The sequence below is a fragment of the Patagioenas fasciata genome, chromosome 3, assembly GCF_037038585.1.
Source record: "Patagioenas fasciata isolate bPatFas1 chromosome 3, bPatFas1.hap1, whole genome shotgun sequence".
NCBI classification, from domain to species: Eukaryota; Metazoa; Chordata; class Aves; order Columbiformes; family Columbidae; genus Patagioenas; species Patagioenas fasciata.
This window is the reverse complement of record NC_092522.1, coordinates 76,618,403-76,642,175: the sequence shown is the minus strand read 5'-3', so window position 1 is coordinate 76,642,175 and position 23,773 is coordinate 76,618,403. Positions and strand designations below refer to the sequence as shown.

Below are 23,773 nucleotides of genomic sequence, written 5' to 3'. Positions count from 1 at the left end.
ATGTGTAGTATTTGGGAGTATCTTATGACTGCAAGGAGTCTCAAAAGTGTGTGTACATGGGAGGGACAAGCGTTAAGTGGGGGAAAAGAATATAGCTATATTTGTTCTGCAGCACCCTGGTGCTGACGCAGCCATGCTGGTTGCTGCCCTGATCCCAGAGGACTGGATGGATTTGCATGTTCTCTAGAAAACCTATGAATTACACTTATTGTGTAGGGTCAGCAGATGGGAAAACTTATATGCATTTCCCCCTTTTCTAAATTCATAGGCAGCTGTACTGGGCCTATCAGAGAGTCAGTTTACCAGACTGATAGGGCGTTTATTAATTAATGCTCTAGTTTGAATGGTCTACACAGACATGCCTTTAAGTTACAGAGATGGAAACCTATTTCTGGCACTGGATGAACTGCCAAAAGCGTTTTATTCCCATCTCACATCTTATCCAGCCAACATTCTGCTCATCCACAGTGTGTGATGCTCAGGTGAACTTCATGCTGGAGGGTGTGGATAAGGAACTCCCGCTATCTCACCAGCTCTTGCTAGAAACACTTTTGTACCAAATATTGACTACAGCTGAAAAAAACTGTTTTTTAAGTAAGTTTTGGGACGAATTTAACTGACAAAGGTTAGAACTATGTCTCCAGGACACAGTACCTTTTACAAGCCCAGCAGCTCATGTAGGTTCAGCAGCTCATGTAAGATACCCGAGCAGTGTGCATCAGCAGGTAATCTGCCTTTCCTATTTGACCTAACTAACCATGAAAGACTGTCATGCCACACTTCATAACCAGGAGATAACAAATCACTGAACATCAAACACTGCCAGACACCCCTGTATGATCTAACTCCTGATTCCTGTTTTCTGAAAGGATAGGGGTGCAGTGATAACTGCGTGAAAACAGTGCTTGTAATATTATTTGCTGTTTTGTAAATTATTTGGCATTTTTCCTCTTCTTCACAGCTTTTATCTTCATCTGTTCCACACATGAACACTAGATAACTGTTCACAAGATCACCAGCAGTGTGTAATTAAGAAATACAGAGCTAAACTCTGCATTTTTTCCCATTACACCTACTATAGAAGATTGAGAGGGTGGTCTCTGTGTCACAACAGCTGGAATGGCTGAGATAACAGATCACTGTATCTAAACACTTTGATTTTTGTTATTCTTCCAACCTGCCAAAAGGATCCATCTCTACAACTACATTTGATCTAACTTTGGTAGACAATGTGGACAAAGAATGGATCCTATGTGAAGTGTATGACTTGGGGTAAAATTTGTCTGATTACGTTCTCTCTGCTTTGTTTTCTGCTGATTCTTTGAGGTAGGAGGAGATATTTCTAGAAGGTGTGCTTGTGCTCTTTATATACAAGTATTTGATGACAGCTTCAGTATTGTCCCAACTGTCATTCATATCCCTGCCACTTTTTTACAATTTTAACTATGCAATTGCAAATCATTTGCTTATCGATTTCTTCTAGCTCTCCTGTCCCCCAAATTTGCTAAGGGAGAAAGAATAATCATATGGATAGAGATTTGTACCGTTACAAAATGTGGTACTTGTAGCAAGGAAGGCTTTGCTGGATACAGCATGTTCCAATAGGTCAATTTATATATAGTGAGGTATTGATTAAATCCATGGCTCCTCTGTTTATATTTACAGTACACATTCACTCTAGTTTTTATTTATAGGTTACCTTTTAGACTTGTCTATATTATATGTCTCTCTTGTTGGCAATGAGGCTTGAATGTCATTTAGAGTCTTACAGTAAATGCCAACCAGATGAGATGATCATTCATTGGCCCTTCTTGGGGGAGGCCTCTGTCCTTCTCTTTGGCTGTTTCTATTAATGGAGCATTTGATGGGTTGTGGATCTCCACCTGCCCTCATTGGTCTCCCACAACCCTTCCGCTGTTGCCTTGTTCTCTCCTCATGCTCATGTCCTCCCTGTCCTGCTTTCAATTTTTCCTTCTCCACTTTAACTTTTCCTGCACCTGGTTCTAGTCACTCACCCACTTCATGACCTACCCTTCACCTCTAATCTTCTAACATCTTCACAGCAACAATTTTGTTATGTTACTTGAAATTAATATAAGGAAAAATATTCCTTTTCACTGAACAGATGGGAAACTCATCACCCTTTTTTTTCTGTGCATGAGCTCCTCTGTTCCTAACTATGTTCACAATGATATTGGGTCTCAACAAAACTCATGCTTCTGCTCATCTCTTGTGTGACCATGAACCTTACTCTTTCATTCAGTTTCTCTATCTGTAAAATGAAATAATGAACACAGTCACACAGAATCACAGAATGATTGAGGTTGGAAGGGACCTCAAGCAGGGCCACTTAGAGTTAGTTGCCTGGGACTGTGTCCAGATGTACCCAACATAATCCACAGCAGTGACACAAGTCAACAGCTTTGCATCTTTTAAGGGAACTAGTCAGAACCACCAGGAATAATGAATCTACTCACATGGGATTTGCTTTCTTCGGATGTCTGTGGTGAATATAAAGCTGTTTCTGGACCTGAGAGTTCCAGAATTTTTAATCCGGTGCTGAAACAACTTCTTTGGCTTCCAGCTAAACAGCCATGTTTTAAAGCCATTTGCATATTTACACAGCACTACTAGGCGTTGTCCCGTCTTTCCATTTTCTTTTTTTTTTCCATCCTTTCTAAGGGATAGATCACACTCTGGTATTTGAGGGCAACTTTTATCAGTGACCTGTGAGGACTTGCTGTCAAAGCATACCAGATATATGAAAAGGAATAGTCAAAGAGGGTAAGGAGAAAGAATTACATTTCAGTGTTAAGATTTCACATGAAAACTTGAAACTATCTTTGTGGGAGAGCTTTTAAGATACTTAAGGAAAATCTGCTTTCTTCAATCCATGAGGAAGAAAATATGAATATGGAAAAATCTATATGACATAGATTTTTTTTTTTTTAATTAAAAGTATCTTTCATGGCATTTGTTTTTGTTAAATACAATGACTAAACCATTTTCGTCTGCTTGAAAAAAAACTGAAGAACTGGAAATCTTACTGAAGCTACGAATACCATTAGTTCTGCTGATAACTTTCCCTTTTAACCTGTCCTGCTCATTTATCTTAGTTTGTTACACACATCTTCCTAGACTAGTCTTGACTGTGGAGGAGGTTGCTGTGAGTTCTTCAAACCATTGTGTTAAACTATAGCTAATTTTAAAAATAAAATGTCCTTGTGATGCCTTTTCTAAGAGCTGTCATACTTCACTATATCTGAAGTTGTCATTTGAAGAAATAAATGGATTTCAAGTTCCCAGACCTTGAGTAACAGTAAATTCAAGACCGTCTTCATGCTTAAACCTATAAATCACTATGAAGAGACATTTCAGAATATTCTTTGTCTTTCCTTGCAGAATGAGGCTTTTAGAAGTTAGTAACTGACATGTTGGCCAGACATGCTCTACCATCAAAGCCATTATAAGGAAAGGCAGAAGTCTTGCTCTACACTGTGAGGTACTCCATAGCATGCAGACAAAAGCAGATATCTACTGTGAAATTTTATTTCTTCTCTATTGATTTTTGCTAAATTTGTCTGAGTTTTGAAGCCTCACAAATCTAAAGAATTAAAAACAAACAAGCTTGCTCACCAGCTTCCCCTTAGGCCTCCAAGCTCTATTTATAATTTCTATAAGCCTTCATTATCTCTAGTCTACAGTATCAAATTCTGTGCAACTAGAAAGGTCACATTCTATTATTACTGGATAAATTAATTCAGTGTGTGACATCATAGATAGACAGTTAATTACCTCATTTAATAGGACACTACAGCTGTTGGAGAACTGTCTACAGGCAAAAAAACTTTCTGTAGTATTCACCATTTCAAGGACAGAAACCTCATGCAAATTAACCATTTGCAATTTCAGATTTATTTCTAAAACTGTAAACATTTCTGAGAGGAACATATTTTTTAGCTTAGTCTCCAAATCAATATTCATGATAGTTTTATAATAAGCACCCTGGTGTAGTACATTAAATTCCCATATTGTTCTCTTAAATTTCTGACATTGTTAACTGTGAATATTTATTACTTCCAGTGCTCCACTGATGTTGTAAATTAGGAATTAACCAGAAGTTGGTGAAGAGTTTTGGGCACGATACTGGTAATCTTTTTTTATCCACTTATCCTGACAGGTATCTCAATTCTAATTATAATTAATGAGATTACAAACTGAAGCAATTATGTGAATTACACAATAACAAGCTTTCTGTTTTGTTATTTAGCTTGCAAATTTAAAGGAAATTATTTCTTGCTGAAATAGTCATTCAGTGAAAAGCCCCAATATTGTTGCACATACTTATTTTTTTAAATTAAATTCTAAGATGAGATAGGTTCAATGAAAATTAAAGCCTCACTGAGTGCATTTGCCACAGATCTGAGCAAATTAGTATAATAATAGGGTTTTCTAGGTAAGTGATATGAAATGCCCATTAAGGCTGCAGTGGTGTGTTTTTGTGAAGCTCAGTATTCTGAAACTTCAAACATAACAAAAAAAGCAGTGACACTGGTTTTGAATCAGTAATCTTTTAAAGTAAATGAACTGTTCAATGAGTGATGAAACAAATTAAACCTTATCTTCTCTTACTAGTGTCCTTTTGTCATCTCCTGTGTGTGGATCTCAATATTGTCCCTTTTTGTCTGCGTCTCTTGTGATGCTCTCGCCTCAAAGCAGAAGGCTATGACTGGTCTGGAGCTGTGCACACAGTCTGACTAGCCTGCAGCTGCAAAAGAATATATCTGACGACTGAATTTATTCTGGTTTTCCAACTGTTGCTGTGTTAAGCAACAACTTCACACTATAGGAGCTCCATCATTTTGATATACAAAGAGGTTGAGTTTTCCTCAGAATTTACTGAAAAAGTTATGATTGACATAAGTGAGGTGGGTCCTAACTTAATAATAACCTAATTTGAAAATTTAATTTGTTTTCTTATCCTTGACAACTGGGAATATTTATGTATCACCTGAGGAGCTTCCAAAACAGAAGTTTATTTTTGGTGATAATAAAGAACAGATTATTATGCTGATGGAAACCATCTTCTTCAAGTTTTAGACAAAGAGCTCAGAGACTGCTAAAACCAAAACTAGCAAGACTTAAACCAGTTGCTCCAGTTCTAGGTAAAATCCCACTGGTGGGCAAGGTATAGAACAAAAGTTACCTCTGTTTCTCCCTGTTGTGTAGCAGAGCTAAGAGATGGAGGGAAAGTTAATATGGTTAATGGCACTGGGGTAATCCCCAAATCTATAAGCAAAGCGGAGTGTGGACAACAGGGAAAAATGACAAGGACTGCCCCCCACATCTTCATCCCATTGTCACTCTGTGTATTTTTTCCTTGAGTGGAGTTGTGTACGCCTCCACTGTAGCAGTGACAGAGGAACAGTGACTCGTGAAAAACAAGGAGTATCTGAAAGCCAGATGGCTTTGTGCAGAACAACAACATTATCTAGTACCTTGACTAAGTAATTGTATTTAATTTTAAAAAAATTTCCTGTGTTGAAAAATGTTTCCAGACTGCTACCCCTTCCCCAGTCCAAGTGGAAAAGAAAATGCCATTCAGCAACAGAGGTGGGGTTGGATCCAACATAAACATTTCTCAGCTAGGCATTCTCCATAGAAGCGCATAGTCATTTTTTCCATATACAGTGGGAGAGACAAAGCCTCTGCTTAAAAGGCATTCTTATCCAAAAAGGGGGAGGGCTAAAATGTTTTAGCTGTCTGCAAGCTGGCTAAGGATTAGAGATTAATACTACCCTCCGCTCTAATGTACTTATTACTACAGACACTAAGTAAAAACTTTTATAGATGAACACTGTTAGAAATAAAAAATTTGCAACTGGGAAGGTAGCTATTTGGTTTTCCTCTTTCAAACAAAATGCCAACTTTATTCAAAGAGAACATTTTTGCAGGAGAAAGGATAAATAATTGTGCATAGTTTCCTCATTAACTACCCTCCACCCAGTCCCCACAAAACATTCACATGAGATTTGGGTTCTGAGTCATGCCTTTTCCTCTTGGGCCCCTCAGATAAGTGGCACATAATCAGTTGACAAACTACAGTGCTCCCTGAGAGATTTCCAGATAGAGATAAAAATTTTCACGTGATAAAAAATTAAAGTGGTCTTTAAAGCAGGTACGACTGTGCTTGTGGGACACATAAAACTGAGAAAGTAAATCTGAATTTTCCTTTGACTTCCCTTTTACAGCAATTCCTACCCCTTCCAGCCCAGATTTCTAGTATTTACTTATTTGATCTTGCAGCTATTTGAAATGTTGGAATTGTGATGGGGACATATAGTGATCTACTTGACCAACAGCAAAGGCATCAATTTAAAAGCCTGTTAGAATGAAACACAAACCATGGTATGAAAAACTTGAAAGATAAGAGAAAGAGATTTAATTCCTCACTGCATCCTAAGGGTGGCACAACTGTGGACAAAACAGGCAGCTGCTGGGGATGTCTGATGGGAAGATGTAATGTTTCTGGGCTGTTCTCCCAGCACGATTTCCCCCTTAGTAGTGGCAGTGCTTTGTAAATGTGAGGGAAGGGAAACAGCTCGACATTTATACTATAAGCCTTATCTCCAGCATGGAGGCAGACAGAGGCTGTGCTCTGAAAGGAGAGAGGAAAAGCCAGAGCTTGGGAGAATGCCCTGATCTCCCACTACCTCTGTGTCCATGGCTTATTTAATCACAAGCATGGTCTGATAATGAATAAATTAGTTTCTTGTTGCCTCAAAGAGGGTGAAGAGTAGGTGCATCAAGAGAAAAAAAAAATCCAGTCTCTTTCCTCATGCCTCACAAAAATCCCTTGCTCAAACCTCTGCTTCCAGCTGACTTGAAAGTAATTAGCTGATGCTCTAGTGATGCTGTGGAGCCTCTGCAGACAATCCTCCCCATTGATGGAAAGTGGGGAGCCACAGAAAATCACAAACCCACAAAAAGCTGAGTATGGCACACAAAATCCCCCTGACCTTGAACCATGTCTAGACCTTCAACACCTGCCCATCTACCCGCTTGAATGGATCTGAGCCAGGTACGGGTCCTCTGGAGATGTTGCCAACCCTCAATGGACCAGGCTGTATTAGCTTTGCTGGGGCACCTTGATATGTAGGACTTTAACAGGTGGGGTAGGAAGGGCTGCACTGTGTTTTGCCCTGCCTGATTTTTTTTTTCTTTTTTTTTTTTGGATACTGAGGCATATTTTCTCAGAAGAAATGCTTGCTTCCACAGAGGGCTTTTGAAGAAGGGTCCCTGGAGCCAGGAGGCGGGAGCGCAACACAAAGGAGTCTTGAATGGCAGGCTCTCTGTGGCTCCCCATGGGCTGTCATCCAGGCTCCATGTTGGAAAACCACAGTGCGAAACCCTAGAACATATTGGCCTCGCATTAGCCTTGGCAGAAAAGAAGGCTGCTCATCTCTTGCTGCTTAGAAGGCCTTTCATACAACAGTAACAGGATGCATTTTAAGGTGGTAATAGGGTACAACACAGCCCAGAAATGATCCAGTACAGTTGCTGGTTCTGTGTGCTTTTTCTTTCGCCTGAAGCCAATGGTAAAAGGTTGGAGTTAATTTTTATTCCTTTTTGTTTAAAAGACAGAGCCAAACACTGATTCAGAGCCTTGCAGTTTCAGCTAAAACGGTTGTTTTTACAGATCGTATTGGAAGTTCTTCATAAAGGTAGAGGTTTTTTATTTAGTAACTTTTAAATTATCTGTCAAATTAACATTCAAGTGTGCCAGTTCTCCCCATGCTCCCTAACTTCCATATGTCATAACTTAAAAAATAACATTTTAGTTCTTCTTGTGGTCTTGTAAACTTGGAATAGACATTTCTGAAGCATTTTTCACTACCCAGTATTATTATTTGGCTCACATTTTGTGTCTCAGTAACTCTTGAATGCTGAGGTTTTAGCATTTTTTCTTGGTGGTTTGTCTTACAAGAAAAAAAGGAGTTCTAGTATTCCTGAAGTATTTATTTTAAGAAAATAACCATCTAAAGAATTACACAATACAGCTAAACAGGAATGACAAAGCCAGATTGCATTTATTGTTTTTTAGTCAATCTCTGTTTGCATTGCCAAATGCACACTGTATGGATCCTGAGTGATAGTTAAGGAAATCTCTTTGAGATCATTTAATGAGAAATAATTGGATTTCAGAAACTGTGGAGCTCTAACAGCTTTGTATACAGTACTATTCAGCATTTGGTGAATCTTGCATTAGGATACATAATTTAAACATCCCAGGCTCATGGTGGTGTCTGAAAATGAACTGGGATCAGATCCAAAAGTTCAAGAAGACCAACTGAAATATAAAACAAGGGTGTCTATATTTTAGTGTTTGAAATCTAAGTCCAGAAGCAATTTATAAATTTTCATTGGCTGGTTATATATTACTCAGAAACTAGACCCATTTTACACAGTTCTTGAACACTCTTGTTATCAGTTTAAATCAGCACAATTTCTCCTTCAGAAACCAATTCTTTTATTCCTTCTCAAGCTCCCTGGAAAAACTGGACTTTAATTCCTTCCTTGCTTTCAATGTCATGAATAAGAGTGGGCATGAAGTGCCTTTTATTTGTTTTCACAGCCCTGAATAAGCTTTGGGGCACTTTGCTGGTACTTGCCCAAAACTTCATGGGAACTCACTGCAGTGGATTTTAAATTGCATTGTTCTAGTGATTGCTTTATGCACCTTCTTGAAATGGAGAACATTTTCCATTATCCATCTGTTCTGTACTGTGTTTCCATTCGTTTCACCTTCCTGGGATTTAAAAGGTTTGAGGTCTGGAGGCTCTACTCCAAACAGCTGATCTTCATTAAAGTTTTGATGAGAAACTTAAGCTGGAATCACAAACATCTGAGTAAAACTTCCTCTCCACTAATACACGTTTCTCAGAAGACAGCCCCGTTGTATGAAAAAAACCCAGCAGTTAGAAATCCAAATTGCTCATTATGGGAGTTAACCTAACATAACCTCAAGGATCTGAAATGAATTCATTTAAAGATCTGCTGTTTTAAGGGTAGATGCATTAGCTTAAAAGAATATAAAGGTTTCTTCCAAGCTAAAACCTTTTTTGGCTCACACCTCAGGATTAGGTCTTCTGCTTCTTCTTTTAATACAAGTTTGTTTTGAACAGATTAATGCCACAAGCAAGGATCAAATTGTGGCTTCTCTGAACATTCTGTAAGACTTTCTGTTCCAGCCTCCATGAGGAAAGGGGTGAAGGCAATTTGCTGATAGCTTGAGTCTTTCTTAAGAAGTGGTTGGGACTTACTATTACTCTCATTTTATAAATTTATTGTGAGCTGTTTTAGAGAGGTGAATTTGTCACAGGTCCTGTGCTAGTTAATGTTTATTGCTTTAGAGAACCAGAAAGAAAGCACCTCAAAAACTGTTTCTTGCTATTGAAAATTCAGATCAGCACCTACTGGTAGAACTCAGGTTGGAAAAATGATTGTTAAACATGTTCTTTTAACAGGCGAGCTTCAACAGATAATTTTTGCCTCCTATTTTCTCTTACATTTAATGGTTAATTTTGCATTGACTATGATAATAATTTCCTTTAAAGGACTTCTTTTGCCTCTCTGCCTTTCCCCTTAGCCAAAAACACTGATGCTGGAAACAGTTTTCCTCTTCCATCTGTCCAATAACATCATGCCTTCTTTCACTCTGGGAATTGGCTTCCTGCCCTGTCCCAACTACTTCATCTTTTTCATTACTTTTAAGGCTCTTGATTATCTCATTATTGCTCTACTTTTTTTTTTTTTTTTCCCCCTCTCGTTTGTCTTCTTCCTGCTTTAGTTTGCTTCCTTGCTTGCACTATTTGCCTCACTTCTTCTTTCCACAAAGAACATTTGAAATTATCTTTCCTTGCTTGACAAGTGTGTCCACCGAATATCTGTCTTCCGTTTCTTCCACTAATCCTTCCCACACTTGTCTCCTATATTGGGCTGTCTTTGCTGTTTTGTTGACCTCATGTAGTCATTTACATCAGAATGAAATGTGTCTTTTTCTGGATGTCACCTTACATTAATTTTGCATTTAAGTGAGTGACTACACAGTGTGAATCACAGGTCATCACTTGCCACCCTCTCTAGTACTTGAAGTCTTGTACCATTGTTTATTCTCACCTTGGTCTCTGTAAAGAATTTTCGTCCTACTGGGAAACAAATTCTACACCCATAGAATGAAAACCATCATGTCAGTGGATTTTACAAACACAATTGTTGACAGTGTCAGGTTCCAGGCCCAAATGGTAATCTATGACCTGCTTCTTATTTTAAAGTTGACTGTTTGACAGTGGAATATAACTGTGCTCAGAAGTTACTTCTGGTTTTCAGTTTTAACTCTGAGCCTCGACAAACTGCATCTCACAACCCTCTTCCTTTCTGCTGTGTCCAATCAGTGGAACCCCAAACCAAAGAATTCTGATGTTTGTCACTCAGTCATTTGCTTTCATTTGATATGTCTGTCAGTTTTAAATCCTTTGCTTCCATCTCTGATGAATCTTCCTTGCAAAATATTTTAATCTATCCTTATTTGGAAAAATCAGTCTCTGAATTAATGCCACCAATTGCAGCTGGGTTATGCTGGTGAGATTGATCCAGCGCTTTCTTTCTTATTGTCTCTCCATACACACCAGGATTCGGCAATGTAACATATGCCACACATCCCCTTATTGTCTTTATGAGCCAAGGAACTTAATCATCCTAAATAGCACGCAAACAACTGAGTACTTGAGAGTGCTTTTCATATCAGTCTGCCTCTTCACAGACAATCCAACACAACCAGATAAAGTCCCCGATGCTTAATTATCTTTGAAATTAAAATTTTTAACTAACTTATTGTCTGAACTGGGTCACATTCAGTTTCCAGTTGTGGCATATGATGAGACCTTCTTTTGTTAGACTAACAAGCCTATAATTATTTTTTTATTTGCCTGTATATCTGCTTACTCAATAAGTTCAAAGTTTTTCCTTAACCTCCCTCTAAGCTAAGCAGATTGGTTTGAGGAATCTCTCAGCTATCTTCCAATTCCTAATATTGTAATACTCCTCACGATACTTTGCTGAATATTTTTTGTCGACTTATAAGCATTCTTCTCGAAACAGAGGCAAACACCTAGATACATTATTCCATGACAGTCACTACCAGTGCTCATTTTGCAGGTAACATTACATTTCATTGGGTAGAATCTAGTCTAGTTATTTTAAACATCTACATTTTGTGCCCCAGTGTTTAGCTAATTAATAAAGCTCTACTGAAGAGAGTATCCAACATACACTTTACAGAAGAAGAGGCTCCTTTGAGATCCTCTAGGGAAGACAGCTAGGAATTAGAGGTCTAAAAAACCTGGTGTCTCCATTACAGTATGAGGAATTTGTTTTTGTACTTGAACACAGTGCCTGAATTGGTTTGAAAAAGTTTAGGAACAGTTTATGTGCCTAATTTAAGTGTACTGGACCAAATATTGATTAACAACCAGGGCAAGAAGCTACTAGATGTTGCTTAAGTCTTATTCAAACCGATGATCTGCTCTGTGAGTGGGTATAGTACATTAGCATAGCACTGAAAACGTAGTTAGTCCTCTCCACTGTCAGGAGGGTTTCATTCAAATCCAAGGCACAGAAAAGCTCCACATGAACATTAATTCTGAAATTTTAAACCACTTCTCACAGTTTCTCTGAGTTTAGGATTGCCAAAAATGGGAAAGGAAGAGGAGTGGCAAACTGAGAAATATTCACTAATATGTATTTACGTTAATTGGGACCTCCTATTCTTCCATAGGTTCATAATATCAAACTCTTACCAAGATTTAAGAGCATTCCACCAGTTACAGTTTGGAAACCCCCACCAGCACTGTTTCAGACCTTGCACATTTCTGAAGATGTTGTGTAGAGCAGAATCACGTGTGAGGTAAATCCTGACCAGCACCTGCCCCACATGCTGAAACATCATGATTTCTGTCTGCCCTGATCCAGCTTTAGAGCGACATATTTCATGTCGAGGTTGACTGGCACCACAGTCCACCACAAAGCCCCATCCCTGGCTCTGTAACTCTGCCTTGTAAATCTGCCCCCTTTGTATAATTTGGCACTATTCAACATGACTACCAGCTTCTGTCTGCTAGGGAGAGCTATAGGCCTGAGTCAATATTTAGATGAAGGAGCTGAATCAAACCACACTGTGTAAGGGAGTTTACTCTGTGGTTCACTGTGAGCTGCGGGTTAAGAACTTGGGCTTTGAAAGAGGCTAATTCAAACCTGCTGGGACAAACCCTGTTCCCAGGGCTGAGGGAGGAGAGGTGGGCTGTGGGAGGGGGAAGCTCTCTGAGGACCAAAGAAAGTGTTCCTTCCTCGCCTGAGAGACTACCAGACAATCACTTTCTGTCCCCTACATCAAACTCTGGGCTTAGAGATGTTTCCTCAGCTCTTTTTACCAACTATGTACATGGATCAATAGGTAGGCAGATTCTCACTGTTACACAGCCATCAGCTCTATCCTGAAAGAGCATCCTCTGGGCCTCCTTGGAAATTGACATAGAGTTGGGCCCTGAAATGCAATAGTAAGGTAAACCTGCAGCTAGCAAAGGGGTCTTAAATCCTGGCTCCTTCCTTATGAAACCATAACATCTGGCAGACAAGGACCTTGGTGTGATGAGAGCAGCCAGCATAATTCATTTGTAACATGGGATCCAGAGTCTAAATATTGCCATTGCCAGGGCTGAAGTAAACTGCTGGAGCAAACACCAGTTAGTGAGTCTGTTATATTGGACTGTACAAATTAACCTCTAGGGAGGACTGAAATTGGTAGAGGAGGCTAAAGTTTCATTCCTTGGTGAATTCCGCCAAGGTGAAGCCTACTATATTAAAGTGAAGCATTGAGAACAGTGTCTTTGGGAAAACCATACTACACAATCGTATCCAGAAAGGCTAATAATCACTTATGGCCATTATCTTGTGAAAGGCAGCTACAAAACCCATCCAGCTCTTAAATCACACATTTCATTGAGGGACTTTCCATGCTGTAAGCAACAGGTGGCAATGCAGCTTCCAAAGGCTGATCCCAGGCCAGGGGAGAAGAGCTGTACATCCCACAACATGGAGCCCATCCAAGCCTGGGATGGCTCCCGAGAGCCCCTGTGCTGAGCAGAGCAGGGTTTAGCCTCCAGTTTTCTCACACAGGTCATGTTTCATGCTGAAACCCTGGCAGGGTTGGCAGGCATTTCCCAAGGCTGCCCAGCTGCTTGGACCTGCTGCAGTGGTGGGATGAGCTCTGCCCAGACCCCTGGTAACCCTGTCTGTCTGAAGGGCTTTTGCACTCATTTCCATGGCTGTTAGTTCTGGCAATTGGAGCATAGGGGGAAAATTAGCCTTGCAATATCAGAGATTGCTATCTTGATATTGTCACAGTGACATGCTGTGTTAATCTCTCCTCATTTTTAGATGTTACGCCAGAAGAACTACTCTTTCCCTTCCCATGACCTTATGTAACTCAATTTGCCTCCTACTTTGCATCTCCCACGCATGAGACATTACTGTCCCCCTCTTCCAGTGTATGCTTGAGTAATTTATTGTTTTCTCAAGCTGTATTTTTCAGTACACTATTCCCAATGCAGCCTTGCTAGAATGAAGAGTATCAACCGATCTCAAAACACAAGGGTTGCAGGGAAATTTTCCACCATCAAATTTCTTCTCAGACCTCTCTAATTTCATTTGTCACTAATCCTAACCTCATACTTTTTGGAAGTCTTAAAATCTCTGCAGGTGTTTTCTCTGCAGGCAGTTTCCTACATGCATTTGATTTATTATCCCTGCTCTCATTGCAAAAAGGAACTTTAGATTGTGGCATTCAGAGACAAAATACTACAGTACAGAGTTTGCCACCAAAAGACAGATTCTTTCTGGAAGTTTAAGTGAATTACAATTGCAGGAACTACAACAAGGCAAGCAGAAAAGTGTTGTGACAATTAACCCTTGCAAAATAGGTCTGTTTGGACAGGCCTGTTTAGTTATGTTGGCAGGGATGTCAGAGACGTGCTAAGCCAGCCTCACTGCAAAGTACAGCAGCTGTCTGCTCACAGCAGGCAGGGCATGTGTACGTTTTGAAGTCTGAACTGTATCTTTCCAGTCCCGAAATGCAATGTCTCAGACCCCCGGCAAAAAAAATCCTCCGGTATCACTTTAAGCATCGAATGATTAAACTAACGTTAACCAGATGGGAGCTTCAACACAGACAGATGAAAGCAGAAAAGCGCAGACACTAGAGAGAGAAGGGAGTTACCGTACCTCAGCAAAAGGCACCCAACTTCCAGTAGCTACTGCCTGCTGCTGCCCTCTGATAACAGTGGCTTCTTGCGCGCTGACCGCTGAGCTACCTTCAATGTCAAACTGAAAAATGCCTCCCCCACTTGAGGCTGTGCTGGAGGAGAAGCATCTCAAAAAGAATAATATAGGAGAAACGAGGGGCCAGGCGGAGATCAAAGCCATTTCCTCCCCTTACATCCAGCAGTGGTCTTCTAGCGGCTCAGTAATTGTTTACCCTCTTCTGCAATCAGCCCCCCTTGGCTTAGTGGTGCCTCAGTTATTTTAACTTTCTTTCAGCATTCAGATTCCAGATGTGGCACTTCAAGGACGTCTAACCAGATCCTGATTTAAATGAGGAAAAAAAAAAAGTAAAAAAAAAAAAAAGTAAAAGAAGTGAAGAAAAACGCTTTTGCTGCCTCCCTCGTTCACTCTCTGTGGCTGTGGCTCCTATTTTTCCCCAGAGGCTCCAGCTCAATAACATACAGATGGGCAGTGCTTAAGCAGAGAGTGTCAAACAGAGATTGTATTCCAGGAAAGCACCGCTGGCTCCCCAGCCACCTTATCTCCCCCTGTCAGGATACAGACTGACGCTCTGCTCGGTGCTCTGGCTTCCTTCACATGTTCACATCGTTCCCTTTTTTACCTTTCTTGTTGAGACCCTCCCACTCAAACTTTGCTGTTCAGAAAGTGAGGTCACACTTTCCTCCCCCCAGCCCCCACGCCACCCCCCCCAACTCCATCTGACCGCTCCACACGAAGCATTGACTCTTGTGACTGTTTATTTTTTAACATCTCCAGTTTATTCAGTGGAAGGCAGAAAGGTGCCAAATTTATTTAAAAAAAATGCTAGACCAACCTTTTCTTTTGGCATGGGGGAGGGGAGGCTGGGGTGGGAGGAGGAGGAGGGAGACAGCCTGGCTGTGCCATGGGCTATAAGGCTAAGTGGTGTCTCTGACATGCTTCATTCAGACCTTTTCCCTCAAGCCCACCTCTCAGCTTCTCATCGACTAGTGGAAAAGAATATAGTTCACTACAATTTTGGAAAATTACTTCATTCCTCAGACTCACGAACTTTTATTTACAAAGAGCATCTTGTATTCCTTTTTCAAGAGATGCTTTGTGAGGCCGTGGTAACAAGGCTTGCAGTGTGTATATGAAAGCGAGCTGAATATATTGCCCACAGTTGACTTAATTTTATGACTACAATCTCAAAAAGACAACACAGTAACCCTCGCAAGGTTTTGGGACAAAGTCAGGGTATAATTATACCTATGTGCACCATTCCAGCTAAGGGATCAGCTTCCCATCCCTCAGCTGCCTGTGGGCCAGGGTTTGTAGCACCATTGGCCCGTCAGGCTTCATTCTTAAATCTTAACAGAAATTGGCTTATCAGACTTCATTCTGGGAACAGATTCCTTCTTTTTCCCTCGCTCCCCCCTCTCCTGTCTGATTGAAGATATTATAAATCAAGGAGGCAGTCAGTAAAGAGTAAAATAAAGTGTGATCTGTTAACTTCCGCACAACTGTAGGCACAGAATTGGGCCCATAAATGCTGTACAGATGTCATATAGTCACTATAAAGAAGTTATCCCCCAAAAAACTCTGCCTGATTCAGAAGTGCTGCAGCTGAGGAGGTAAGGCCACTCAAGCTTGTGAGACAAAGTACTACAACAACAGAGAAGAAAAAGCTGTGCAACCTAAGGATATGACATTCAGGACCAAGATTTGAAGGAAGAAGTGTCTGGATGAATACTGGTGACAAGTGGTGTCGTTCAGTGGTCCATAATGAGACCAGTACTATTTAATATCTTCATCAATGACACAGACAGTGGGATCAAGTGCAACTATGCAGAAAACACCAAGCAGAATGGTGCAGTTGACATGTCTGAGGGGTGGGATGCCATCCAGAGGGACCTGGACAAGCTCGAGAAGTGGACCCATGTGAACCTCATGAGGTTCAACAAGGCCAGACGCAAGGTCCTGCACCTGGGCTGGGGCAACCCCTGGTATCAATACAGGCTGGGGGATGAAAGGATTGAGAATAAGAATAGCCCTTTGGAGAAGGACTTGAGGGTACTGGAAGACAAGAGATTGAACATGAGCCCACAATGTGCACTTGCAGCCCAGAAAGCGAATCGTACCTTGGGCTGCATCAAAAGAAGCATGACCAGCAGGTCAAAGGAGGTGATTCTGCCCCTCCACTCTGCTCTGGTGACACCCCACCAGCAGGATGAGAGTCTGTGAGTATGATGCCTCCTGTAACTGGAGTAAGAAGGATTCATCAGTAGGCTCCCCTTGATTGAGCAGCCTGTAGTAGACATGAACCACAAGGTTCCCTTTGGCAGTAAGTGTCAGAATCACTACTCCTGTGGTAGCAATAGAGATTTTTAACTACCTAGTGAATTGTGCAGCAAATTACTGGAATATATGTGAGACAATTTTTTGTATACTTTTTTTTTGGAAAAAAAACAACCACTAGAGAATTTTCTGTGTCTGTTCCCAGGCTTTACGGAGGACCTGTTGACAAAGCAACAGAGAAAGATAACTTGGAGAATCATTACTTAGTTTGTAAACCTTTCAATAGGAAGAACAAGAAAATGAAATCTAAATGTTTCTGGCAGTTTTCTTCAATAAGTTCATAGACTTGGAAGGGAAGTTCTCTTGCCCAGTAGAAAAAGGAATTTAAGAAAGTAAGTGACCTATAAAGAAATGACATGAACCGGAAACACAAGAAAGACAAGATTTGGCCAAACTGTGAGGTCTTTCTGAACCTGAAGCTCAAGAAAGAAGCACATGGGAAGTGAAAACTGAGACTACCTCTGAGCACAGTAAGAACATATTGAGACAAAAATTGAAAGGTAAAGGCAGAAAATTAGATGTACTTTTAAAGATGATAGGTTTGAGAGGAAGATATGTAGAAGCTTGGTTCCGTAACCATCAAAGAAAGAAAATTATGAAAGCATAAGGCTGAGAAGGGAAATTGTTTAAAGTGGAGGACTATGTTAAATGGCTTCTTGAGCTTGAGGGTTTTCCTAGCTCTCTGAGCTTTAGTTCTCCTAAGAAGTCATTACTTGTTATGGTTTTGGCTCTGGAGTATGAGACTTCTAACTATAGTGGAACAAAAATAGGGTGCAGCTCAGTTTTTCTATGATTTATTGTCTTTTTTTTTTTTTTTTTTTTTTTTCCTGAATTGCGTTGTAACAATGAGATAAAAGATTTCTTTCAGAACATTTTGGGAGAATTTCAGTAAATAAAATTTCAGAATAGAAGACTCTTTAAAAGAGCTCCTTTCAAAAAAAGTGATTCACAGAGCTATAGGGTTTCTTTGTGTCTTTTCATCTGCCTAGTGACCTGTTTTGGGTACAGATTAGGACCGGGAATATGTCACAAGAAGTATCAGTAGGTAAGTGGTATTGGAGACCAGTGGTAGGTACGAGTCATTATGCTGAGTGATTCATAGTTTTGACCATTTAATTAATTCAAGGAATTAAAATTAATTGAATTATTAAACCCTGACAATATAATTGCTCTTTTTAAAAGTCCTTTTATTGCAGATATGGTGAAAGGAAGTTGAACAGTGTATTCATGCATACTTAATCAAGATCCTACAATCGTGCATATAAGTCACATAATGACTTTGAAAAGTTCAGGCCTCCCATGTTTTCACAATTGGACTTAACTAAGTCGTTGTATTGGGAGCCTTTGAGGGGCAGCAGTTTCAGGTTGCTCTGGGCCATTCCAGCTGGCTCAACAATGGATGGAAACAGCCCACAGTGCCCCAAAACATGGCTTCTCTGCTCAGACAGATGCTTAAAAGGGCAGTTGCTGTTGGGGCAGGAGATACTGGAGAAGAGACAAGAGGATACACTGAGAACACATAAAAGGAAAGATATGAGGATGCAAAAAAGGGACTCATGAGGAGAAATGTGAAGAGATGCATTTTGAGAAACAAAATGAAAGAGGTGTAGTAGGTGACATCGCTGGGGAGGTGGCTGGTGATGCAGTCTTCAAAGGACACACTTGTTACTGGGTAGAGTGCCCACCTGAGGGTGAACCAGAGCGGGGACACCCTGAGGAAGTGCTGCTTGTGTGTGATTCAGGCAGCTCAAGGACACCCCAGGGAGTGCAGATTAGGAAAGAGCTAGGAAGGTGTTGAACAGAAGTTGAGCCTGGGGAGAGGGAAGGAAAGATTGTTTATTTGATTATTTTTTTTCTTGATTAACCGTTTCTCTTTATTTATTTCCAATAAACTAAATTATGTGAAATGACTCAAGTCAAGACTGTTTTGCCTTGGACAGTAGTGAATATGGAAGTCTTGTGAATGAGGTACTGAATAAGATCTATTCAACCAGAGCAACTGTGAGCTGCAAGAGCCTTGCCCAGCACAGCAAACTGACCACCTGCACTCTAGACATTCCAATGAGAGACTTTCTTCTTCAATTATGCCTTTACTTTACCAGAGTAAGAAATACCATTAGAAATATCATTAAGGATGCCTAGATAACAAGTTCTTTAAGTAAAACTTGATTTTTATTGCACATATGTAGCAAGTAACAAAATGAATCTCAGTATATGATGAAGACATCCCCTCTTGTAGGGTATTAGTAATGCAAAAACCCTGAAAGACATTTACAGAAAACAGAAAATACCATTTTTGAAATGGACAAAATTGCCAAATGAAAACAACATTGCTACCTATCACATCTCTTTATGTAAAATCTGAACAAGGATATTAATATCTCTGTAAAAGAGTTAACAATGTTAATTTACAGCACTTTGAGAGAGGTAACATTGTAATTATTCTCAAGATCAAAGTCTTAAAAGGAGGATGTCTTCTAAATGTCTTTGGAAAATCAGATCCTTTAAAGAATCTCAGACAGTCCCCAGGCATTAAAAATCTGGAAAATCTCATATTGTGAATCTGTATAGGGAAGGAAATACAGATAACTTCAAATGATAGATAGAATCATTAAGTAATAAATAATTTATTCTTATGAAATGCAAGCAATCAAGAAAGGCACAGCTCATTACAACTCACAAGATCTTAGTTTCTCTAGAAATATATATTAGACCCATACCAGAAAAATAACAAAAAATGTTTGGGTGGAAAATATTATATATATATTAATTTCCCTAAATATTGCTATACAATGGAATAACTTGCTAAACACCAACTGCTTACAGAAGCTGTTTCCTACATTTAACTGTAAATATTTTAAAATATTCTTTTCCTTTTCAAAAACTCCAGATTTGCATAGAAAATCGGAAAAATTAAAATGATGCACAAGATACTCATAAAAACATAAGCCTCTGAATGTAAATGTGTGTTGTGATGGACTTCCAGTTTCTTTATCCTTGGCAGAGATGATGTGGGTGTGTTATGTGAGCAGTCTCAGCTTTGGAACAGGACTTCTTCAATATGGCAGGGTACAGAAACAGAATTTTCTCCTTCTGTTTTCACAGTATCATCTTCTGTTCTTTTTACGAGTTCTTTCCCCCATCTTTAACATTTGGTTTTGATTCACTGTGATAGACAGTAGGATTAGTGAAAGACAAAAGGAAGAATCCAGTGGAAGGCTTATTACAAATAACATATTCCAAATTAACCAACCTCAAGCTGTTGTATGCGGGCCACTGGTGATTTGCAAGGTCCCAGTGGGAGATCTGCAAGCTGTCTGTTGAGCTCTAGTGCCAAGTGTTACCAGTCAAACATTCGATGATGTTGCATGGTGGTCCAATGGAAATGTTGACAGATGACTGATGTTTGTGATCCAAAATGTTTTGGAACCAGTGTTCAAAGCACCTTTGTAAAGGTTAGAAGAAATTGGCAGTATATCTATGCATCATCAAATGAATCAGCAATCTACAATCTGCACTAGAAATCCATGTCAATTGAGGGGCAACAAGCAATAATTTGTCTGTCACAGTTTATACCAGAGAGAGATGCTAATAAAATCTCAGTTATACAAGCAAAAAGGCACTTTTGTTAACTTATTTGATGTGTTTTGGATTATGTCATGCTAGGAAAAGTCTAAGTTTGCAGGTAGAAGACAGAATTCACGCTATGGGGTTCAAGGACAGCATACCTTCAAAGCTTTCAAGTTGTAGATGTGGTGCAAGGAAGCATGAGCTTGTTCTTTGCTTCTTTGCCATACTAGTTAAGGGTGTCATCAAACAAATTTCCCACATGACAACACTTTAAAGCCAACAACTGCTGTCCTTCATGTTCTTAGTTACTGGTGACACTGGATCCGTCTGACTCCAAGACACTTTCAACTAACCTCACAGTGTTTCTTTTCTGCTGTGATACTTGCTATTGCCTAAGTTTTTTCCCCTGTAAAACTCTTCAAACTCAATGAAGCATGCCAAAATCTTGCAAATCTTATAAAAATGCCATTATTCTTTAGTACTACAGTATTAAAGGCAAGCTTGTTTGTGGAGAAAGATTTCTCAAGGTTTCCACTTCCAGAGTGCAACACGTAAAGTGTTGCCTGTCTTTCTTGCTAAAAGCATTGTCCTTAGGAACTGTATGGACCTTGTAAGTCTAGAAATGAACTATAGCATTATGTAGTACTGGATAACTTACTTGAAAAATCCAGCCTACACTAGTTGCTAAAAGTCAATCAGATTTAGAATAATGTGGTTCCCAATCCAATATCCTCTCCCCAATAATAACCAATAAGCAATAACACCATTTTCATAGCTTTTTAATATGGAAGTCTTTCAGTACTTCTGGTAATTTTTGTCACTCATATCTGAACCTTCTGGTACTCTTGATATATCATTATTCCTGTTGAATGGTCTGAACTATAGAGGTGCAATATTAATGGTATTAATACATTAATGGTATTAATGATATCATCTACATCATTCCATATGGATCCTAAGGTTCTGTTTGCTTCTGGGACACCCTCTCTACACAAATTGATGAGAATTGGGTAAGAGATGTTAGCCCAAGTCCCATTGTAGAATGGTGCATGAGAAAAGAAATCACCATCACATGTAGTGTTGCATAAATAGCGAAGACTCAGTGATCTGAAAAAGTGAACTCCAGTGAACTAGAGGAGGTGGGGCTGGAGAGATGAGAGTGCAAGCAGAAGACTGTACTTCCTGTCTTCTGTGGATAAACAGTTTAATCTTTTAATTTCCTGTTATAATTCTCACACCATCTTGGCTGTGGCAAGAGGACCAATGTAATATTCCAGTCATGCAGTTTCTTGTGACCCACTGTTTGGCTCTGACACCTTGGCTTGCACATCCACCACCTAATATTTCCAGATGGTCTCCTGTATCAGTTCTGGACATGTCTGCTTATCTTTTGAGATAGAATAAGCCAAGACAAATCAATTCAGTCTGTTATAGTCAGGAAAGTGACACTTTCTGCTAGAACAAAATAAAATGATAAGTGAGAAATTTAAAAGAAAAAAATATGTTATTTCTACAACAGAAATGTCCCTGATTTTATCGAATATACTTGTACATTTGTGTGAGTCTGGAGAAAATTTGATTAGGAGGGAATAGGACAACTGTATTTGCTTATAAATTAGGATGATGCTTAGTATGAGTAGATACATTGATGGAGAAAGACATGGCATTGTAGCATAGCAGAAATGTGTTTATTTGAGTTATGATATATCTCATTGATAACAGCAACATGTCATACAGAAGAGAGCAGATGATCCTGACTAACAAAGTGTCAACAGCTTCTTTTGAAATCGATAGGAATGGGCTTCAAAGTCAGACTCATAGGATAGAGATTAATTGTTAGACAGCCACATATTTTGACCTTATTTATAGGCAGATAGGGAACTGGTGTCTTGTTATAATTGTTGAAGTTGTATATAAATGAAGACAGAAATCACTACTGGTCACTCCCACACAAAGTAGAAAGTCTAGAATGTGGATGGTGGATTCTTTTCTGCTGTTAATTGTGTACTCATTTACTTCTGAAAAACCATTATATAGAAAGAGAGGAATATTTTTGCACATTTTAACCATGTTCAGACTAATGATAGGTGAATAATGATCCAGTTCAGGTAAATCCTTCTCTTGAAGTGGAGACATGTCCAAAACTCAAATTTCCTTATATCTTTTTCCCTTTCTTCTTGTCCCTGCAAATCTTCTCCGAATCTCCAGAAAGACAGATCTTAATTTGTAAATCCTTTATGATTTTACTCGTGTCCTTCCTGCCTCTGAAAATTTCTTTATTATAGATTCCTCAAAGCTCTAAGAGTTTCTTTGCGAGGCTACCCTCTTAGTCTAATGATTCTTCTTGTTTTTAGCTTGAGTCCTCCGAAATGCTGGACTAGTGGCTCTTCCTGGTCAAGTCAGGAAGAGTTTACAGTAACAACAACAAAACCAAAGAAGATTAAGGCAAAAAAACCAAAACCAAAACCCCTCATTGCTTTATTTCTAATCAGTCATCCTCAACCTGGTTTTGGTACTCACACCCTGATAAACTGGCATATTTAATTATTGTATTCCTATGCAGTGCAGCATTTCCTGTTGCATCATGCTTTGACCTACACTGACCGCTTTCCTCTCCCTCTGGAGTCTTCAGACATTTCCCTTTTTCTCTCAACTTGTTTGTCTAATTCAAGTTGCATATCTTTATTTTTTTTTTAATTCTCCATTCTCCCTCCAGGGAAGCTTCCCCACCCTTCCTTATGAGTTGCTTGATCATAATAATGGAACATTGGCTAAAGAAAATGAGTTATGTAAAAATCCACACTGAACTTTACATCCTCTCTAGAAGTCCCCATAAAACAGATTTCCAAAACTGAAGAAAACCCCACCCGAAACCCCAGACCGTGGAATACTAACAGCTCTCCCAAATCCAACAGTGCTTAACTTAGCCTTGGATGTGAAGTCACACAGAAGTAGATATTCCAGCTCACTGCCAAAGTGCTTCCCATGGATCCTGTCTGGTCAGCACAAAGAAGAAATTGCCTCAGATCCCTTCAAATTTATCCTACGCATTTCAAAGTCATGCTGATGGAGAGAAAGGAGTATATCACATACAGTTAACAGCAAAAACATGACTTAACAGAGCTATCTGAAGTAATACTGAGAACACCAGCATCTAACCAGGGCATCAAAGCACTCAGTGCAGCTTGTTTTCTGGCAAGTTAGGTGGGTTTCGTACCCCTACTGATCTCTGAACTCACACTAATGTGTCATCTTGTGCTAGATGTAGCAGAGGTAGCAGTTTGGCCTTTCAAGAACAATCTTTTCCAACCCTGTATGTCCCATAGGAGGGCATCTCAACAGCAGCCAGATCTGTTTGCTCAGTCATTCCCTTTTTAAGCATTGCACCAGTTTTAAAATTGTTCTGTGCCAGCAGTTGAAAGCCTCAGCTGGCTTGCAGAGCAAACCTAAAATGCAGTTAATAACTTGTCTACTGTGATGGGGAAGATAA

At 39.6% G+C, this 23,773-nt stretch overlaps 1 protein-coding gene across 1 annotated transcript in view; it reads right to left on the bottom strand.

The window, feature by feature from the left end:
• Window positions 1-14,985, bottom strand: part of LAMA4 (laminin subunit alpha 4) — a 100,180-nt gene extending 85,195 nt beyond the window's left edge. Inside the window, exon 1 of the mRNA XM_065835805.2 lies at window positions 14,338-14,985. Within this exon, the coding sequence (XP_065691877.2) occupies window positions 14,338-14,538 (201 nt within the window). The 5' untranslated portion in view covers window positions 14,539-14,985. The remainder of the gene's footprint in view (window positions 1-14,337) is intronic.
• Window positions 14,986-23,773: the final 8,788 nt, after the last annotated feature.